This window comes from Bos javanicus, chromosome 3, assembly GCF_032452875.1.
Source record: "Bos javanicus breed banteng chromosome 3, ARS-OSU_banteng_1.0, whole genome shotgun sequence".
Classification (NCBI taxonomy): domain Eukaryota; kingdom Metazoa; phylum Chordata; class Mammalia; order Artiodactyla; family Bovidae; genus Bos; species Bos javanicus.
Window position 1 is genome coordinate 59,333,530 of NC_083870.1, and position 17,949 is coordinate 59,351,478.

Sequence of the window (17,949 nt, forward strand, 5' to 3'; positions counted from 1 at the left end):
GCACCACTGGGATTCAGGTCCATTTCTCTGGGATCTATTAGCTACTTTTTAATAACTCCCATTCTGCCATTTTGTGTGTGTGTGTGTGTGTGTGTGTTTTTTTCAGGTGCTCATTTTAACAATGCAAGCCTCGTTGCCAAAAGTCCTTCGCTTCTGCGCGTGTGCTGGTATGATCTATCTGGGTTACACCTTCTGCGGCTGGATTGTCTTAGGACCGTATCACAACAAGGTGTGTAGCCTAATTCTTCCTCCTGCACTCGGGGCACTTGGGGCCCTTAAAAGTGGGTTTCGGGACTTCCCTGGCAGTCCAGTGGTTATGACTCCACACTTCCAATTCAGGGGACTCGGATTGCATCCCTGGCCAGGGAACTAAGATCCCACGGTGCTGCACAGCATGGCCAACAAAAAATAAGTAAAAAGTTTTTTTAAAAAGTGGGTTTCTAGCATTGACCTTCATCCCACTTCTCTCCAGCACATACGCTTGACATCAGTGAACACGTATCTTTATTGTCTATTGTTTTGTTAGTTAGTTTTCCTTTTCTTTCCCTTTCCTGGATGTTGAAGTGACTTTAGAATATTGAAACAAGAACTGCAGGAAACCAGAGAGCACATTTATTTCATGGTTGTCTGGGCTGGCTTAAGGGGTCACATGTGAACCCAGCTGGATACCACAGAAGAAGTGTTTGTACATGAAGTCACTATAATAAAAATGAAAATTAAGTAAGGAAAAGCATTTCAAAGTCCTAGGGGTTACAGTTTTCATCCAGATTAACTGAGGAGGATGGATGGAGGAGGATAAAGACTCCCAGAATGACCACGTTAGTTATGATTAGAAAGATAACACCTCTTGCCTTTGCAAGGGGCTTTGATTTCAGCGTCATCTTACTGCCTTATTAAAGTTCAGTATCTGAATTCTTAACTATTACTGGGCTGCAGTCAGTATCATAATTTCAAGGACAACAAAGTTATGTTCAGATGTTCTTGTTTTTTCTTTTTAAATGATTTTATTTATTTACGGCCGTGCAGGGTCTTCAATGCTGTGTGGGCTTTTCTGTAGTGGCAGTGAGCCAGGGCTTCTCTCTGATTGTAACGTGTGGGCTTCTCACTGTGGTGGCTTTTCGTTGCCAAGCACGGGGTCTAGGATGCTCGGGCTTCAGTTGTTGCAGCACCTGGGCTCAGGAGTTGCAGCTCCCAGGCTCCAGAGCACAGGCTCAGCAGCTGTGGCCCAGGAGCTTAGCTTCTCCAGTGCACGTTGGGATCTTGCCGGACCAGGGATGGAACTCGCATCTCTTGCATTGGCAGGTGGATTCTTTAACACTGAGCCACCAGGGAAGCTCTCAGGCATATTTTAGATTCTAGTTTTCTATACGTATATCTGGTGAGAGAGGCCAGGATCAAGAAGCCTGCATAGTTCTGGCTCTGCCATCAAAAGCTCTGGGGCCTTTGGCAAGCGTCTCAACTTTCCTGAGACTGTTTCCTCCCCTTAAAAATGACTGGATACTTGCTCAGTTGTGTCAACTCTTTGCGACCCCATGGACTGTAGCCCACCAGGCTCCTCTGTCCATGGGATATCCCAGGCAAGAGTACCTCGGTGGGTTGCCATTTCCTTCTCCAGATGTTCTTGTTTTAAAATGATAAATTTGATTCAAAGATAGAGCAGGAAATGAAATTTGGTAGGCTTTGTTTTCAAACCAAAAAAGTAAAGCAATGATTGCATCTTATAGTTTTTTTCCCCCCCATGGGCCTTTGGCAATTGGGACAATAGAAACAACAAAAATATAAATAATAGCAGCTAACACTTGAGGCAATGCTAAGCATTTCTCTCTTCTCTTTCATTTAATTTTGTCAACAGCCCAGGGTAGTCATTTTGACTTAGGTTTCCTACAAGGAGAAAAGTAAAGATGTAAAGGATTGTATTGACACTGGTATACAGCTCAGCTTTAAGTTTTGACCTTGATAGTTGCATTAAAAAAAAAAAAAACAAAAAAAACCATGATCAAATCTGGTTTATAAACTCTTCACAAAAATTGAGCAATCCATAGAACGCAAACTTTTGGTATTTTCCTACTAAAATAAATCCTAGTAACTTGGAATCCACCCAGACTTTCTCCTCTTCAAGCGTTACACTTAATTTGTCCAAAGAGAATTACCATTTTCCTATTTGAAAAACTGTATAGTCAACAAAGTGACCATCTCTGGATTATTAGCAAATCTTGATCATCTTACTGCTCTTCCAGTTCTAGCCCACTGATTTAAAGGTGGCTCATCAGTAAAAACCGTTCTTTGATATGATCTCTCTGATCTGGAGAATTTATTGTCTTGCTGCCCAGGAAAATTAACTTTTTTCTTCCTTGCCTCCTGGTCTGAATGCTTTACCACGTTTTTGTCACAAGAGGGCAGTGTTGCACCATGTGGAATAAATGCTGCTCTTCCACGGCCAGTGAATTTATCCAGTGGTCCTGTGGCTATTAATGGTTCTCTACCTTCCCTGGTGGCACTAGTGGTAAAGAACCCGCCTGCCAATGCAGGAGACTTAAGAGACATGGGGTCGACCCCTGGGTCTGGAAGATCCCCTGGAGAAGGGTATGATGGCAACCCACTCCAGGATTCTTGCCTGGAGAATCCCCATGGACAGAGGAGCCTGGCAGGTTACAGTCCATGGGGTTGCAAAGAGTCAGGCACACATCTTCCCTATCCCATCATTGTTCTGGAAGATGCTCAGAAATGTTGTTTTAATTTTACCAAACTAGCTACCATTCTCAAGTGCTATGTGCTAAATAGATAAGGTGCCCATGTTCTTTTCCTCCCTTGGTCTGTTAGCCCTCCCATTAACACTGTGGGAAATATTCTTATCTTTAGACAGAAAATAAGGATCTTAATAAGTTAGATTCCTGGGGTTGAATAGTTAGTGAATGGCTGAGATAGGATTCACACCCAGGTCACCTTTACCTTAATACACATCATTTGACCAATAAGCTGAAGGCTTTTCTTCTTTTCTTTTCTTGGCATTACCTAGAACAAATCATTACAAAAGAGCATTTAGTCTGACTCAAGAGTGGATCGACCATGAGAGGAAAGCCGAGTCATTAGTCTTCTTTCTTTCAATATGTGTCAAGGTTACCTTGTGAAAAATGGTGTTCTTTGCTTTGTGAGTCTTAACTGTATTTTCATTTCTTCCGTTCTGTCCTTTCAAAGAGTCCAGAGGATCAGCACTATCCAAGAAAAATATGAGAGCTACAAATGAGAGCCATGTCTGTACTTTTAAATTTTTTCTAGTAGCCACATTAAAATTTTTTTCGGAGAAATGGATGAAATTGATTTTAATTATGCATTTTATTTAATCCAATATATTTCAAATATGACTTCAGCCTGTATTCAATATAAAACATTGAGGTATTTTACATTCCTTTTTTAGGCACCGAGTCTTTGAGATCTGGTGGGCATTTTGTCCTGACAGCACACGTCAGCCTGGACTGGCTATTCTTCAGATGTTCCATAGTCACCCGGAGCTGGTGCTGCGATATTGGATGTTTCACCCCTTGACTTATGTCTCTTAGTTAATCTCACTTCTCCCCTGGAGGAGTAGAGAGATAAGAATTATATCTCTGGGGTTGTATAGCAGGTCTGTTTATGGCTTCTATCTCCCATTCCTAACCAAGCTGATCTATTTGGAAAACACAGAGTTGAGTTAATTCAGTGGCTGCACTGCTCAATAGTTAGAGAAAACCTTCACTTTGGTTTTGGACTTCAGTTTTTTCTTCTGCATATTGCTTCTTCTTTGGGTCTAAAGTTAAAATTGTTTACTCCCCCTGCACATCTCTCTCCAAACCAATCCAAATGGTCAAAAATGTCAGGTTCTGCCAGTCAGTCACTATCTGTTGAATCAGAAGACCTTCAAGTATTGCCTGAAAGCTGGACGGCACCATAGTGAGCATTTTCTAGAATTTCTAGAATCACAGCTAGCTTGGGTGTAGAAGCTCAATCGCTCTTTAAACAAACAAAAAACTCTAAAGAGAAGATATCAGAAAAACCGGAATTTCACCCTGATGCTTGTCTGGCAGCAGGAATCCCACGTTTTAGCTTCTGGGTTTCCTGTTAGACATAGATTTCAATGGCTCAACTGAAAGAGAATAAAAATACAAGTGTCCTGCCAACGTTTACTCCAGCACTAATGGACATTGGCACAACGCCCTTTCAAAATGTGTGAGCATGGTGGGCTGGAGCCTGTTGCTGTTTAATAATTCAAGATGAGGACTGGAAGAACATAATTGTAACGTGGCTTTGACATTTCCAGAGTACTTTCTGAGGAATATACCGCAGTCTTGCATTTATTGTCCCCATTTTTCAAATGAAAAGACAAAGCATTGAAAAATCACTGGTCTTCGCTGATGCCATGGGTAAAATTTCAGTGGCACCAGAGTTATACCTTCTTGCTTTCAAGGCCTCTGGTTTTATCCAAGCACCTCTCTTATTCAAAACAACTATTAGCTAGTTAAAACATTTTATATGAATGCTACATGAGACTCTTAGCACCAACTCTTGAAGCAAATTTTTATGTCACTCTCTGACATAAGCCATTGCAATTTGTGCTTTCATTCACATGGAAGTTCTTTTTGACTCAATTGAACAATGATCATTTGTGGGAACGAATGCTTGGGTTTTCACTGTGGTAGCCTGGAGCCTGTGGAGACTCTTTGAGGAGATATCCATTTGATATTTATTCAGCATCTACTGTGCCCCCAACACTGTCAGATTCTTCTAGCCCAAATTCTTAGAGGACAGGGACCATGGATTATTGCTTTTTGCATTCCTCATGTCAAGTGTGGTACCTAGAACATAGTAAGGGCTTAGCAAGTTTGCTGAATGACGAGAAACAGAGACATAGCAGTACCTGCTTTCTGGGGACTTACAAACTTGTGAGAACCAAAGAAATTTCCTAGGAATGCATCTGTAGCCTGGAGGCACATTAGGACCTTATTTCTCTTTACCTTGGGTATTTTTTTAATCTCTATTTTTTAAAAATTGAAGTATGGTTGATTTGGAGAAGGAATGGCAACCCATTCCAGTGTTCTTGCCTGGGAAATCCCATGGACAGAGGAGCCTGGCGAGTTACAGTCCATGGGGTCATAAAAGTGTTGGACACAACTTAGCAACTAAACAACATAATTGATTTACAGTGTTTCAAGTATACAGCAAAATGATTCAGTTATACATACACACACATATATATATTCTTTTTCAGATTCTTTTCCATCATAGGTATCACAATATATTCAATACAGTTCCCTATGCTATATAGTAGGTCCTACTTGTTTTGCTCAGTCGTGTCCGAACCTCAGCGACCCCATGGACTGCAGCCTTCCAGGCTCCTCCATCCATGGGATTTTCCAGGCAGGAGTACTGGAGTGGGGTGCCATCGCCTTCTCCGATATAGTAGTGTGTACCTGTTAATTCCAATTTCCTAATTTATCCTCCTCCCCTTTTCCCTTTGGTAACCATAAGTTTATTTTCTATGTCTATGAGTCTATTTCTGTTTTGTAAATAAGATCATTTATATTGTATTTTAGTTTCCACATGTAAGTGGAATCCACATATAAGCTATCATGTGATATTTGTCTGTCTCTGTCTGACTTACTTAGTATGATAATCTCTAAGTCCATCCATATTGTTGGAAATGGCATTATTTCATCTTTTTATGGCTGAATAATATTCCATTTTATATATATATCTTCTTTATCCATTCATCTGTTGATGACATTTGAGTTGCTTCCATGTTCCATGTTTTGGCTGTTGTAAATGCTACAAATATTGGAATGCATATATCTTTTTGAATTAGACTTTTCTCTGGATATATGCCCAGGAGTGGGTTTCTGTATCAAATGGTAACTCTAGTTTTTAAAAGACCCTCCATACTGTTCTTCACATTAGGTATTTTTAAAGCTAACTTATACTGTGGATCTTGGCCACTGAAACTAGCTCACAGCCACTTCTTATGGTATGAAATGGTAGAGTATGTACCATTTACTTACCTTATTAGGTCTCTATTTAACTTTTTGGTAGGTTAAAATAAATCTCATGTGCCCAGAGAAGAGGGAGATAAATAACGCTAAATATAAGAGGGAGATAAAAAATGCTGAGATGCATATTATGTCCAAACTGATTCTAAGTAACTGTACAGGAAACTAAGGGATGAATTTGCACTGTGCCCACCAACTCGCAGTTCTAGAACTTGAAACACAGACTGCTGGACGTTCTTGACACTAAAGAAAGGAATTGGCCAGTTTCCAAGAGAAACTGAGAAATACGGATTAAAAATTTTTTTTAAGTAATTAATTTTTGGTTCTGCTGGGCCTTCATTGCTTTTCGCGGACTTTCTTTAGCTGTAGCGAGTGGGGTCTGCTCTGTGTTGCAGTGCTCGGGCTGCTCACTGTGGTGGTGTCTCTTGCTGCCTTGTGAGGGCTCCAGGGCACATGGGCTTCGTAGTTGCGCACATGAGCTTAGTTGCTCCTTGGCATGTGGAGTCTTCCTGGACCAGGGATCAAACCCATGTCCCCTGCACTGGCAGGTGGATTCTAAACCACTGTGCCACCAGGGAAGTCCCAAGGAATATGGATTATTAATGGTGCTATCAGAGTTGTAATTGATGTTCATAGAAACCAACTTGAACCACATTGTCTTAAGGCCAGTGGTGGGGTGGAAACTAGTTACTCTGGGAACTGCCTGTCTTATTATTAAATTATCTGCATATTAATAAGTGATTTGCTCCAATGGATGTTCCCTCCAGATCTCTGTGGAGAGTGACTTTAGTCCAGGTCTTCAGAGTTGTTGCCGATGTAGCAAAGCCATGGGCATGATTCTTATTTGGGGTATGTCTGTATGCTCTCCCTTGGTTACAGAATTTACCCCGTGAATCTGTCATGGACTGGGAGTTTGCTAGCTGGTTGGGGTACAGAGAAGTATGCAGACAACAATTAGAAACCAGTAGTTTCTTCTGTGGTTCTTACTGTTATAGAGAACAAATTAGAGCTGCCAGGGCGGTCTGTCTTGATGTAAGACTGAAATAGCCCTTCAACACTGGCTTCGTTGGACAGAGACGATGACGGATGTACCAGATGAAGAGAATAAATCCCAGAGAGGTGACCCAGGTGTTGTGAGAGGAGGCAGACACACGATCTTGACACTGCCATTCAAGGGATGGCATGAGGCCCCATAAACGAGGAACTTACTCCAGGGTTCTTGGTTTGGATTTTTACTTTGCCTCCAGACTTTGCATTATTGTTAAGCAAGAGAAACGATCTGAAGGCTATGTTCTTTGAAGTTTAGAATTTACTGCAGCTTAGACTGGAGGCCGAAGAGGTTGGAGTGAGAAAGACTTCCCTGGAGTTTTCTGTAATAAATATTTAAGTGTGACATCAGAGAGGGGGTAGAAAGAGTGGGTTAGAGAAACACTATACAAACAGACAAACCTTATTAGAGAGCAGAGCAGGAAAAAGAAATTCATTCAACACACTGCTTTTTTTTTTTTAATTGAAGTATAGTTGATTTACAGTGTTAGTTAATTTCTGCTGTACAGCAACATGACTGTTATACATATATATAGATTCTTTCTTTAAATATTCTTTTCCATGTGGTTTATCGAGGTTCCCTGTGCTATATAGTAGACTTTGTTGTTTATCCATTCTATATATAATTGCTTACACCTGCTAACCCCAACCTTCCACTCCAGCCCTCCTCCAGCCCCCTCCTCTTAGTAACCACAAATCTGTTCTCTATGTCAGTGAGTCTGTCTGACATAGAAAACAGTCTCTATGTCTCTATTCCACAGATAGGTTTCTTTTGTGTTGTATTTTAGATTTCACATATAAACAACACATAGTTTTAAGCACTTGATTATTTTGGAGTAATCTTTTTCTGGTAGGAGGCTGCAATGGGAGACAGAGATAGAGAAATTTGGAAGGGAAGCCCATTTTCTGGGCTCAGCTGGTGGGAGCTATTATTGTGTTGCATGTGAATCCATATTGATAACACAGCTCCGAACTGGAAATGTCCCAGAGACATTCACAGGGACTTGTCCCCACAGCCACACACGCTGGCTTGATGGATGTACTGGCCCCTCCTCCCGCTAAGGACAGAATAGGTTCTGTTTCAGCTTTACAGCAACCTGTTGTATCTGCATTTCTGAAAACTTTTAATCGCCTTTTGCCTATTAAGTCATTATCATTCTTCACATAGAAACTTTTCACACTCATCTAATGTTTAACTCTCTGACCTCAGAGACTTCATTCATTAAGCACTTGCTGTTTACTTTCTGTGGATATGGCAGCTGGTGGTCAAGCACATAAGCCGGGTGGGGGCTGCGAGCCTCCTGGGGCATTCCACACCAGCCCCTGCCCAGCTCTGCCCCCAGGGCTTCAGGTGTTCAGTCAGCCTCTTGCTAATTACCTCCTGTCCCTGCCTCTACCCGCCCCTTAAACTGGCCTTGTCTGGAACAGAGTCCATCCGAGGTTCTTCCCCCACCCTCCTGGGCTTACTTTCTCCCCACTTTCCTCTGGATTCCTTGCAGTTCTGGGCCCCTGCACTCTGTCCAACTGGCACCCTGGCCCCTGAGCTTCTCATTCTAGGAGATTTTCACGTGCCATGGAAACAGAGAGCAGATCCTATCCCTCTTCTGTCCAAGTTTTCACTCTTCTCCAGGGAAGGCGGGATTAGTCTGAAATATTTAGAAGCCCAGACAAGGCTCTGTGAGCACAGCACATACTCACTCTCCAACCACTCTTTAGGCTCTGCACCTGTTCCCTCCATATTCACTGAGCAAATTTATCTTCCTCCTCTCACTGATGAGCACCTCGGCTTTCAGGCCTGACTTCTGAGGGCCACTTCTTAGGCAGCCCACCCAGCTCCGCCACAGGTGTTAGGTTTCTTGGCAGTGGCCAGTCCACTGTTAGCGGGGGAGCCCTCAGAAGACACACCATGATCATTCATTCTAATGCACTTTCCCACCTCTGGTAATCTTTAGCTTTTAAGGCTCGAAAATTATCTGAATCCATGGTTGGAAAGGCTACAAAGAAACCAATTTTCTTGAGCCTCTGTCTCTGGCCCTTCCACCTTTGCTGGTGCTCTGCAGTTCTTTCAGAAAGCAGTTTAGCAGATTTTAGCCTTAAAATGTTAATCGTGGGCTTCCCTGGTGGCTCAGTGATGAAGAATCTGCCTGCCCATGCAGGAGACACTGGTTCGATCCCTCATCTGGGAAGACCTCACCTGCTGCAGAGCAACTAAGCACATGCACCACAACTACTGAGCCCCCGCTCCGCAATGAGGGGAGCCCCCGCTCCGCAATGGGAGGAGCCCCCGCTCCGCAAGAGAGGAGCCCCCGCTCCGCAATGGGAGGAGCTCCCACTTCACAATGAGAGGAGCCACCTCAACGAGAAGCCTGCACATCGCAACTAGAGTGCAGCCCCTGCTCACTGCAACTAGAGAAAAGCCAGTACAACGGTGAAGACCACACATGGCCAAAAAAAAAAAAAAGTTGATACTGAGACCTAATAATAGGAAAAAACTCAGTGCCGAGAAGTGTGATTTGCATTGTTCTTTACAAGAGCAAACATGATTAGGATGTCCAGTGAAAGGGAAATAGTTACAGTTGACATTTCCAACAAATCATCTCTGGGTATGAATAATACAAGACTGTGTTAAGTAGAAAAGAAAGAAAAATCTGATCCAAAATTGTCAGGTGACATGATCACAAATATATAAAAAGTCATTGGAAAAGACCCTGATGCTGGGAAAGACTGAAGGCAGGAAGAGAAGGGGGTGACAGAGGATGAGATGGTTGGATGGCATTATTGACTCAATGGACATGAGTTTGAGCAAACTCTGAGAGACAGAGGATAGGGAAGCATGGGTGCCACAGTCCATGGGGTTGCAAAGAGTCAAACATGACTTAGCATCTGAACAACAACAACAGAAAGAGTGCAAAGGGAAAAAACTGAGAGAGGTGCCAAGAAATTATCTTTGTGAATGTAGAGGAGAGTTTTGAGTAACAATTTGCAATGCATGGTATTCCAGGTGCCCTAAAGTGAATGTTAATTGTAATAAGAATGGCAGCAACAACGTCTTCAACAAAACCAGCTGACTAGATACTTCTCTACTTCGTTGGCTAGCATATCTCAGACTACTTTTGGTCTCCCTCCTCCACAGTTTGAAAATCTGAACACAGTTGCTGAGTGTCTGTTTTCTCTGGTCAACGGTGATGACATGTATGCGACCTTTGCTCACATCCAGCAGAAGAGCCACTTGGTGTGGCTGTTCAGTCGCCTGTATTTATATTCCTTCATCAGCCTTTTCATATACATGATTCTCAGCCTTTTCATTGCAATTATTACAGACTCTTATGACACCATTAAGGTAAGCAGTTATCATTATTTCCTACCAAAAACTATTGCAAATTCTGTATAGATTGGAACATAGGAAAATACTATAGTTTTTTACTTACTTAAAATACTATAGTTTTACTTAGATTTTTGAGATTTTGTAGAAAAGAAACTTTTTAGATGCTGGGGGTTCATTTTAAATATGCATTTAGGACATTGTCCTTGGTGCCCAGATTGGGGTGGACTGGTTTGGAGGTATAGTGGAAAAGAGAAAGGAAATGGGTAAAGATGGGCCTGCCTGCCTGCTAAGTCGCTTCAGTTGTGTCTGACTCTAAGTGACCCTATGGACTATAACCCGCCAGGCTCCTCTGTCCATGGGATTCTCCAGGCAAGAATACTGGAGTGGGCTGTCATACCCTCCTTCAGTGGATCTTCCCGACCCAGGGATCGAACCCCCATCTCCTGCATTGCAGGCAGATTCTTTACCACTGAGCCACAGGGGAAGCCCGTAAGGATGGGCCGAATTTGGTAAATTAGGTAGTTGGGCTGTGGATCTTAGTGCTTACAGGTGTACGTGCCTGTCCTGGAACTTGGGCTTTGAGTGCTAAGTTTCAGTGATAAGGGGTGACCATCTTCCTGACAACTGTCCAGATGTGGGCACCCCTCAAACACTGGATGCCACTCGTGTGATGCAGGTTTCCTTTAAGTTACAAATCTAAGGTTTTTGTGGCTGTTTAGCCTCCTACCTTCCTAAGCTACCCAGTGGACCCTGTGTCCTTTCAGACTGGGTCCATTTAACTGATCTGTAGCATGAAGGAAGTCCTGTAAACTCGGGCGGTGATGTCTCCACAGCAGGTGGTCGTGCTTGGAGCCAGCACCCTGTTTGGGGCCAGCATCTGAGCAACCAGGGATTCCATGTCCATGTCCTATGGTGTTGTCCTCTTCTTGAACCTTCTCAGACTATCCCAGAAGAAGCCAGTCCGTTAGAAATACTCCTGAGCATTTTGTGCAGAAGGGGACACATGTTCCTGTAGGAATGGGTGGTTGGCTGCAGGGGGGCTGGTCATGGGAAGAGGAGCCAGGCCTGCGCAGTGTGGGTGCTGTCCTTGGATGTGGCAGTGTCCCTGTGAGGGTGCCAAGCCTTGGTGACCTGGTGGATGATCTCACTGAACACGAGGGGAGGGGTCTCTCAGAGTCTCTGTGTCTGCTTGGAGGAACCTACTGCCTTCTACCTCCCTAAGCGACCAGCTTCTATAAAACTTCCCAGCCCAACTCCACATGGGCAGTGTGGGAAAGGGGAGGTTTCTCTTGGGCTTGCAGTGAACACGAAAGCTTTAGACTGCTATTTCCTTCACTCTTTAATTAACATGCCTCTAGGCTTCCTTGGTGGCTCAGTGGTAAAGAATCCGCCTGTCAGTGCAGGAGATGGGGTTTAGATCCCTGGGTCGGAAAGGTCTCCTGGAGAAAGAAATGGCAACCCACTCCAGTATTCTTGCCTGGGAAACCCCATGGACAGAGGAGCCTGGTGGGCTACAGTCCATGGGGTCACAAGAGTCAGGCACGGCTTAGCAACTAAACCATAATAACAACAACCCTTCCCACACTAAGGCTTGCTCTCTGGAGTTTTCCTCCGAATGGCTCTCTGTTCCCATGGTAGCCCTGGCTTGGCTTTCAAGGGACCCAGAGATTGATTATTATTGTTAATATCAGTTCTTAGATCCAAGCTTGCAACGTGGGAGAGTTTTATTTTAGCAGAGGTGGGTTTGGTTCGTTGACAAAGGGAGCAATTTCTCATGCTATATAAATAAGGTAACCACATTGTGTACTTTTTAAAGAAATACCAACAGAATGGGTTTCCTGCCACGGATCTTCAGGAATTCCTGAAGGAGTGTAGTAGCAAAGAGAAGTGTCAGGAAGAGTCACCAGCCTTCCTGTCCAGCATCTGCTGTCTGAGGAGGTCAGTATTGTGTCGAGTCAGGTCTCCATGCTCCCAGGATGAGATGCTCTGTTGCCTTAACAAAGAGTCCTCCCAGGGCAAACGCTGCAGTCAGAAATCAGCTGATTGGAGGAAACAATGCAGCCCTCCTTTCTTTCCTCCCACTGCACTTGGCTTTAGAAATCTATTGTTTCTTATAAAACAAGGTACAAAGGTACAGGACATGGTTGGAGTCTCTTGGGAATGTTAAAGCCTGTTATGAGAAGGCATGAATTATGTCCCTGAAGGCAAGAGGGTGGGCTGCCCACAGGAAGAGGTCAGAATCCTTCATTTATAGGTGTAGCTCCAGGAATGCCAAAGATGTTTTCCCCTTTTCACGATTTACTAGACATTATTTAGAAGTGCTCCATCATACCATTTCAAATCCCAAGATGCAGTTACTTGAAGGTTTCAAGTAACCTTCCTTGAGCAGAGCAGAAAATCTGCTTGAGAGGGGCTCTGTGTGTCCTTGGCTGCAAACACAAATCAATTGATCAATGGCTCTTTGCTCACCATTCATCGGGGCACTCACATAGTCCGGACCTCAGTGGCAAAACCTCCACACAGTGGGTTGGGGACCAGAATGGAGGACACATGAGGAAAATCTTAACTGTGCCCATGTTTGTTTTCATCGCAAGTCAGGGATGGGGGTTGTTAGCTAGAAGTATCCCCGACTCGCGTCTTTTGAGAAGCATCGCTAAACCAGAGTCCTGAAGGAAGAGGAAGAACATAATTGCTACTTAAAATCACAGGATGTATTTTTCGTTAATCAATTCGTACTGCATCTTGGGATTTGAAATGGTATGATGGAGCACTTGTAAATAATGTCTAGTAAATATGAAATGAGATCTTCTGAGAAGAGTTAAGTTTTTACAATCACATTTTATCCTCTCAGAGCATTAAAGTGTTGCCATGGAAGCAGGGATAAAGGGAAATTAATTTTCTTAATAGGCAGCTGCCTCCTAAGGGGTACCTTACATAAGGTACCTTTTCTAATTAGAAAGTTGCTTTTCTAATCTGTAGTTAACCATAAATTAAAAAAAAATCATCTCAGAATGTAAAATAGTTGTGAACACTGGACAGTAATGGATAGGTTTTTGGTGCTTGATTTTTGGACCTTGGTTTGTACCAAAAAAAGCCCCAGAGGGTTGTTAGATGATTTCTCGTGCAGCCATATGAAACAAGTGAAAGATTTAAAGAGTGAACTGCAGGACTGACTGATAAGATTGAGTCTGGCTGGTGAGAACAGAGCAACATCAGCAGGCAGTTTTCCCCAAGGTGAACTAAGGCTTGTGGAGAAGGTATGTCTGGTGCGAAGAAGAGTCTGCTCATAGTGAGCAATGAGAGAATTAGCAGAACAGGAGGGTCAACCAAAGGAAACCAAGTGAAGAACAGGATGTTGAAAGTTTTGAAAAAAGAGGAGATCAAAAATAGAAACAGAAGTGGCTGTTACCAAAGATGGCCATGGGTGAAGTCAGCTTGATCAGTTTTAGCTGAATAATAGGATCAAAGCCTGGAATCCAGGGGGATCTGGCTAGACCCTGCACAGAAACAGTGAAGGTCATAGGGTCTAATGAGGGAAATGGGTTGTACTGAGGCCTTGGAACAAGTGATGGTTTTGAAATCATTGAAAATTAAATATACCTGGATGTGTTTAACAGCTGGAAACTTAAGAATGAAATAAAATTGAGGAAGACGACTTAATTCTATGAGTCTAGGACTCATTTTATGACTGGAGAGTACATGTTGGAGAAGAACCATAAAGGCATCACAAGTGTTGGTATCTGAGCCCCTTTCCAATGCCCATGACACACAACCCAAGTATCACAGCTCTGCCTCCTGCAGAGCACAGCCAGGTTGCTCTTCTTTAACCAAAGCGGCAAAACCACCACAGACTCATTCTCTCTTGAATAATTGACAGAGCCTCTAGCCTGATGGTCAGAACACTGGGGTTTTCATTTTGGATCCTGCCAATTACTGAATGTGTCCCGTGACCTTTCCTAAGCCTCTGGGTCCCTCTGTGGTATCATCAGGGTGGAACAAGTAGCTTCTCTCTTCTGGTTCTATGGGGAGGTATACTTCTGGTCTGGTTCTCTGGAGGGCTGTGCTGGTTTGAGAAGATGCAGTTAATCTTTCCCCTTCTCTACCATAGTGAAGGAGGAAAATATGCAGTTCTAGCCATGGAGATGGAGGGTGGACAGCTCCTCAAAATTGCCAGAAGCATCTAGTCAAACCCCAAATAATGTAAATTGTCCTTTTCTTCCACTTATATGTTGCACTCAGCATGTCAGTAACTTATGTACGCCTACATGATAGAGCATGTATTCCTGTTCCATCTCAAAGAGTTTTAAGTTATTGCTCTCTTTTCTCTACTTCTCCCCCTTTCTGTTACAGGAATAGAAGTGATGACCATTTGATACTTATTAACTAAAATCCTCCTGCTGATGATGATCAAGTTTCAGGTCTCCATATTGAATGACAATGTAGAGGAGCCCCAAATGGCTTGGACCAGCACTTCCAAAAATACCGATTGTGGATGGGGAAAGAGGACTGACTGTCAGCTGGCTGAATAGAACTGAAGTTCCAAAGTTCCTTTTTATAAACTTGAATGATGAAGAATAGACCACAGTCACCTCCTGGGCATTAGTGTCATAGAGAAGTGAAATTCTGTCTTGGTGTTTTAAATTATGATGTCATATTTCAGAGTGTGTAAAACAATGGTATTTAAAGCCGTGTATTTGAAGATGTGAGTTTATCATCAAATATGGGTTTGTCTTAAAAGTGATTCTTGGGTTAGAAGACATTTCTTGATCCATGGTCTGCACAAGACAGAAATTGGTTGCAATACCAACCTAGAAACTCAATGCTGGAGAACTATTAAGCCATGTAAAGATTACACTTAAGTCAACAAAAAAGCCTCTTGCAGTGGACGTTTCTTGGCCTATGTTTTCCTATGGTCTTCTCAGAGTGATCTGAAGAAACTGTTGGTAAAGTCAGTGGGAAGAATTGGAAACAGTCATTTGGACACCTTGTCACTTATGCTCCTTGTTGATTGTACACCCAGGACATGTGGACATTATACTACAGCAGTGGTCACTCATTTTAACACCTGAACTCCACTGTGGTGGGAATTTACCCTTGTCAAGCAAGGAAGGTGGTATTTTTTCCCAAAATAAATTAAATTTATTTTTATCACAACATATGGAACTATTGGCCTTCCCTGGTGGCTCAGACAGTAAAGAATCTGCAATGTGAGAGACCTGGGTTCAATCCCTGGGTTGGGAAGATCCCCTGGAGAAGGGAACAGCTACCCACTCCAGTATCCTTGCCTGGAGAATTCCATGGACATGGGAGCCTGGCAGGCTACAGTCCATGGGGTCACAAAGAGTCAGACACAACTCAGGTCTAACCACAAAATACTTTGCTAAACTTATCATTTTAGTTATAAACTTCTTTACTTACAAAAAAAATGTTGTTACATTCAAGTTTTAAATTAAAGACTATTTAACCCGTATTTCTCGGAGAAGGCAATGGCAACCCACTCCAGTACTCTTGCCTGGCAAATCTCATGGATGGAGGAGCCTGGTGGGCTACAGTCCATGGGGTCGCTAGGAGTCGGACACGACTGAGTGACTTCACTTTCACTTTTCACTTTCATGCATTGGAGAAGGCAATGGCAACCCACTCCAGTGTTCTTGCCTGGAGAATCCCAGAGACGGGGGAGCCTGGTGGACTGCCGTCTCTGGGGTTGCACAGAGTCAGACACAACTGAAGCGACTTGGCAGTGGCAGTGGCAACCCGTATTTCTAGGGTCATCCCCATGCAGAATCATTGTGCAATTAGCTCACTTATTCACCCCAAATATACCCCCAGTACATCATTTATCTCTGAATAGAATTGCTATTAATGCCTTTTATACAATTTGAATTGAAGATTAATGATGGTCTTCCATGCTCATGTTTTTCTTTCATTGGCTTTCATGTTTCCTTTTATTTCTTTTCCCTCCAGCTGAACAAAACACTTTCAGGAAGAAAAATCTTTTTTCAAGGTTACCCTGTGTCTGTAGAAACATTGTTTTCTCTCTTTTTAAAGCTTTTAAACAATTGTCACCTTGACAACTCTATTATCTATTTGGATTTTATTGAACAATATTTTCTTTTAACTCTGCTAATAGACATATCTGGGACAAACCATTTTCTTTCCTTTCCTACGCTTCCACTTGGAGAGTTCACTGAAAGTTAGGAGACTCATTCTTTCTGCCTCTTGGTTTCATTATGGGATCACAGTTCTTATAGAACATACCTCCATGGCTTGCAGTGATTTCCTCAAAGCCTGATGTAACATTCTTAGGCCTACTGACTTGGGCTGGTAAGGAAAGGTCATGGGTGATTTTCACTTCATTGAACTACTACTAATTTTTTTAAATGTACTGTTTTTTAACATCTACCTAGTGAAAAATTCAGATCACATTTCTATCAACTTACTATCTGGTCTTCAAAAGGGATTGCTCACTTTCTTAAAGGCAAAGTGAAGGAGATAGAGGGGCTAATTTGTAGGAATTAATAAATATTTATGATAATGACTTGTGATTAAGATCACTTCATGCATAGATTTAGTTCATACCTGAACTATCTTAGGGGTCAACTATTTTAAAGTTACTGATGAAGAGTAAGATTTTAATTAAGTAGGACGTTCATTACAGGACTCTCCCTCATTGTCTCCTGCTCCTCCCCATCAAGCCCCTCCCAGGACTTTTCTGGTCCCCCCACTTCTCTCTCCATGCACCCACACTTTCATCATGTGTCCATACCACATCTAGACAGCTAAAATCCCAGTTTACCCTGTACTTCGGTGCTTGGGCAAGTTACTTCCAGCTTCTAAGTGATGAAACCTCAACAAACTGTGGGATTGGCATTTAAGTCAGGTAATTCATGCGAAGCCTGACGTTGAACACTGAAACCTGAGCCATTCTTAGTTTTTATTTTCTGCCCCGTTTGTATTAGTAAGTAGGTTCCATGGGATCATGGGGGAGTGAAGATGTTAAGCCATTTAGTCTGCCAGGGTGCCTGTCCTCCTACTATCTGAGTCTCCTTGGACAGGTCACACCAGCCTTGGTTTCTTCACCTGTAAAGTGGGGATTGCAGGGATTAAATGAGTCAAATGTAAAGTGAGTAGAACTGGGCATGACTTATAAGTGCTCAGTGAATATTAGATCTTTCAAAAGCTTTTCTTGCATGGTCTACACATGTACAAATCTATCACCTGGGCAAGCCAGGAAGATCTTGACTTTGAAGAGAGCTCACCAGTTTTGGTGAACTTTGTTAGGCCTCTAGGTGAGTAGATACCCACATCCATCTTTGTCCTGGGGGCAAAGATCAATTCAGTGTCTAAAGCTCAAGCAGTTGTGGAGGAGCCTGTGGACCTCAACAGCCTAAAGGCCCGGCCCCCGGGGCAAAGCTGTCAGTAGGATGGGTGGATAAAGGTCCCCGAGGTACACAAGTGTCACACATCCTCAGTCCTTCACCCTGAGACCACCCCCCCTACCCCCCCCACCCCCACCCATCCTCAGCTAGGAGCCCACTGCCTTAACCAAATTTGTCAGAA

General features: G+C 43.0%; 1 protein-coding gene across 3 annotated transcripts in view; it reads left to right on the plus strand.

Moving 5' to 3' along the window:
• The window catches only part of MCOLN2 (mucolipin TRP cation channel 2), a 64,065-nt gene extending 48,513 nt beyond the window's left edge, over positions 1–15,552 (plus strand). For all 3 annotated transcript variants that reach the window (XM_061411410.1, XM_061411412.1, XM_061411413.1), the window contains exons 11-14: positions 107–229; positions 10,198–10,404; positions 12,206–12,327; positions 14,740–15,552. In XM_061411410.1, the coding sequence (XP_061267394.1) occupies positions 107–229; positions 10,198–10,404; positions 12,206–12,327; positions 14,740–14,776 (489 nt within the window). In that variant the 3' untranslated portion in view covers positions 14,777–15,552. The remainder of the gene's footprint in view (positions 1–106; positions 230–10,197; positions 10,405–12,205; positions 12,328–14,739) is intronic.
• The last annotated feature ends 2,397 nt before the right edge of the window (positions 15,553–17,949 follow it).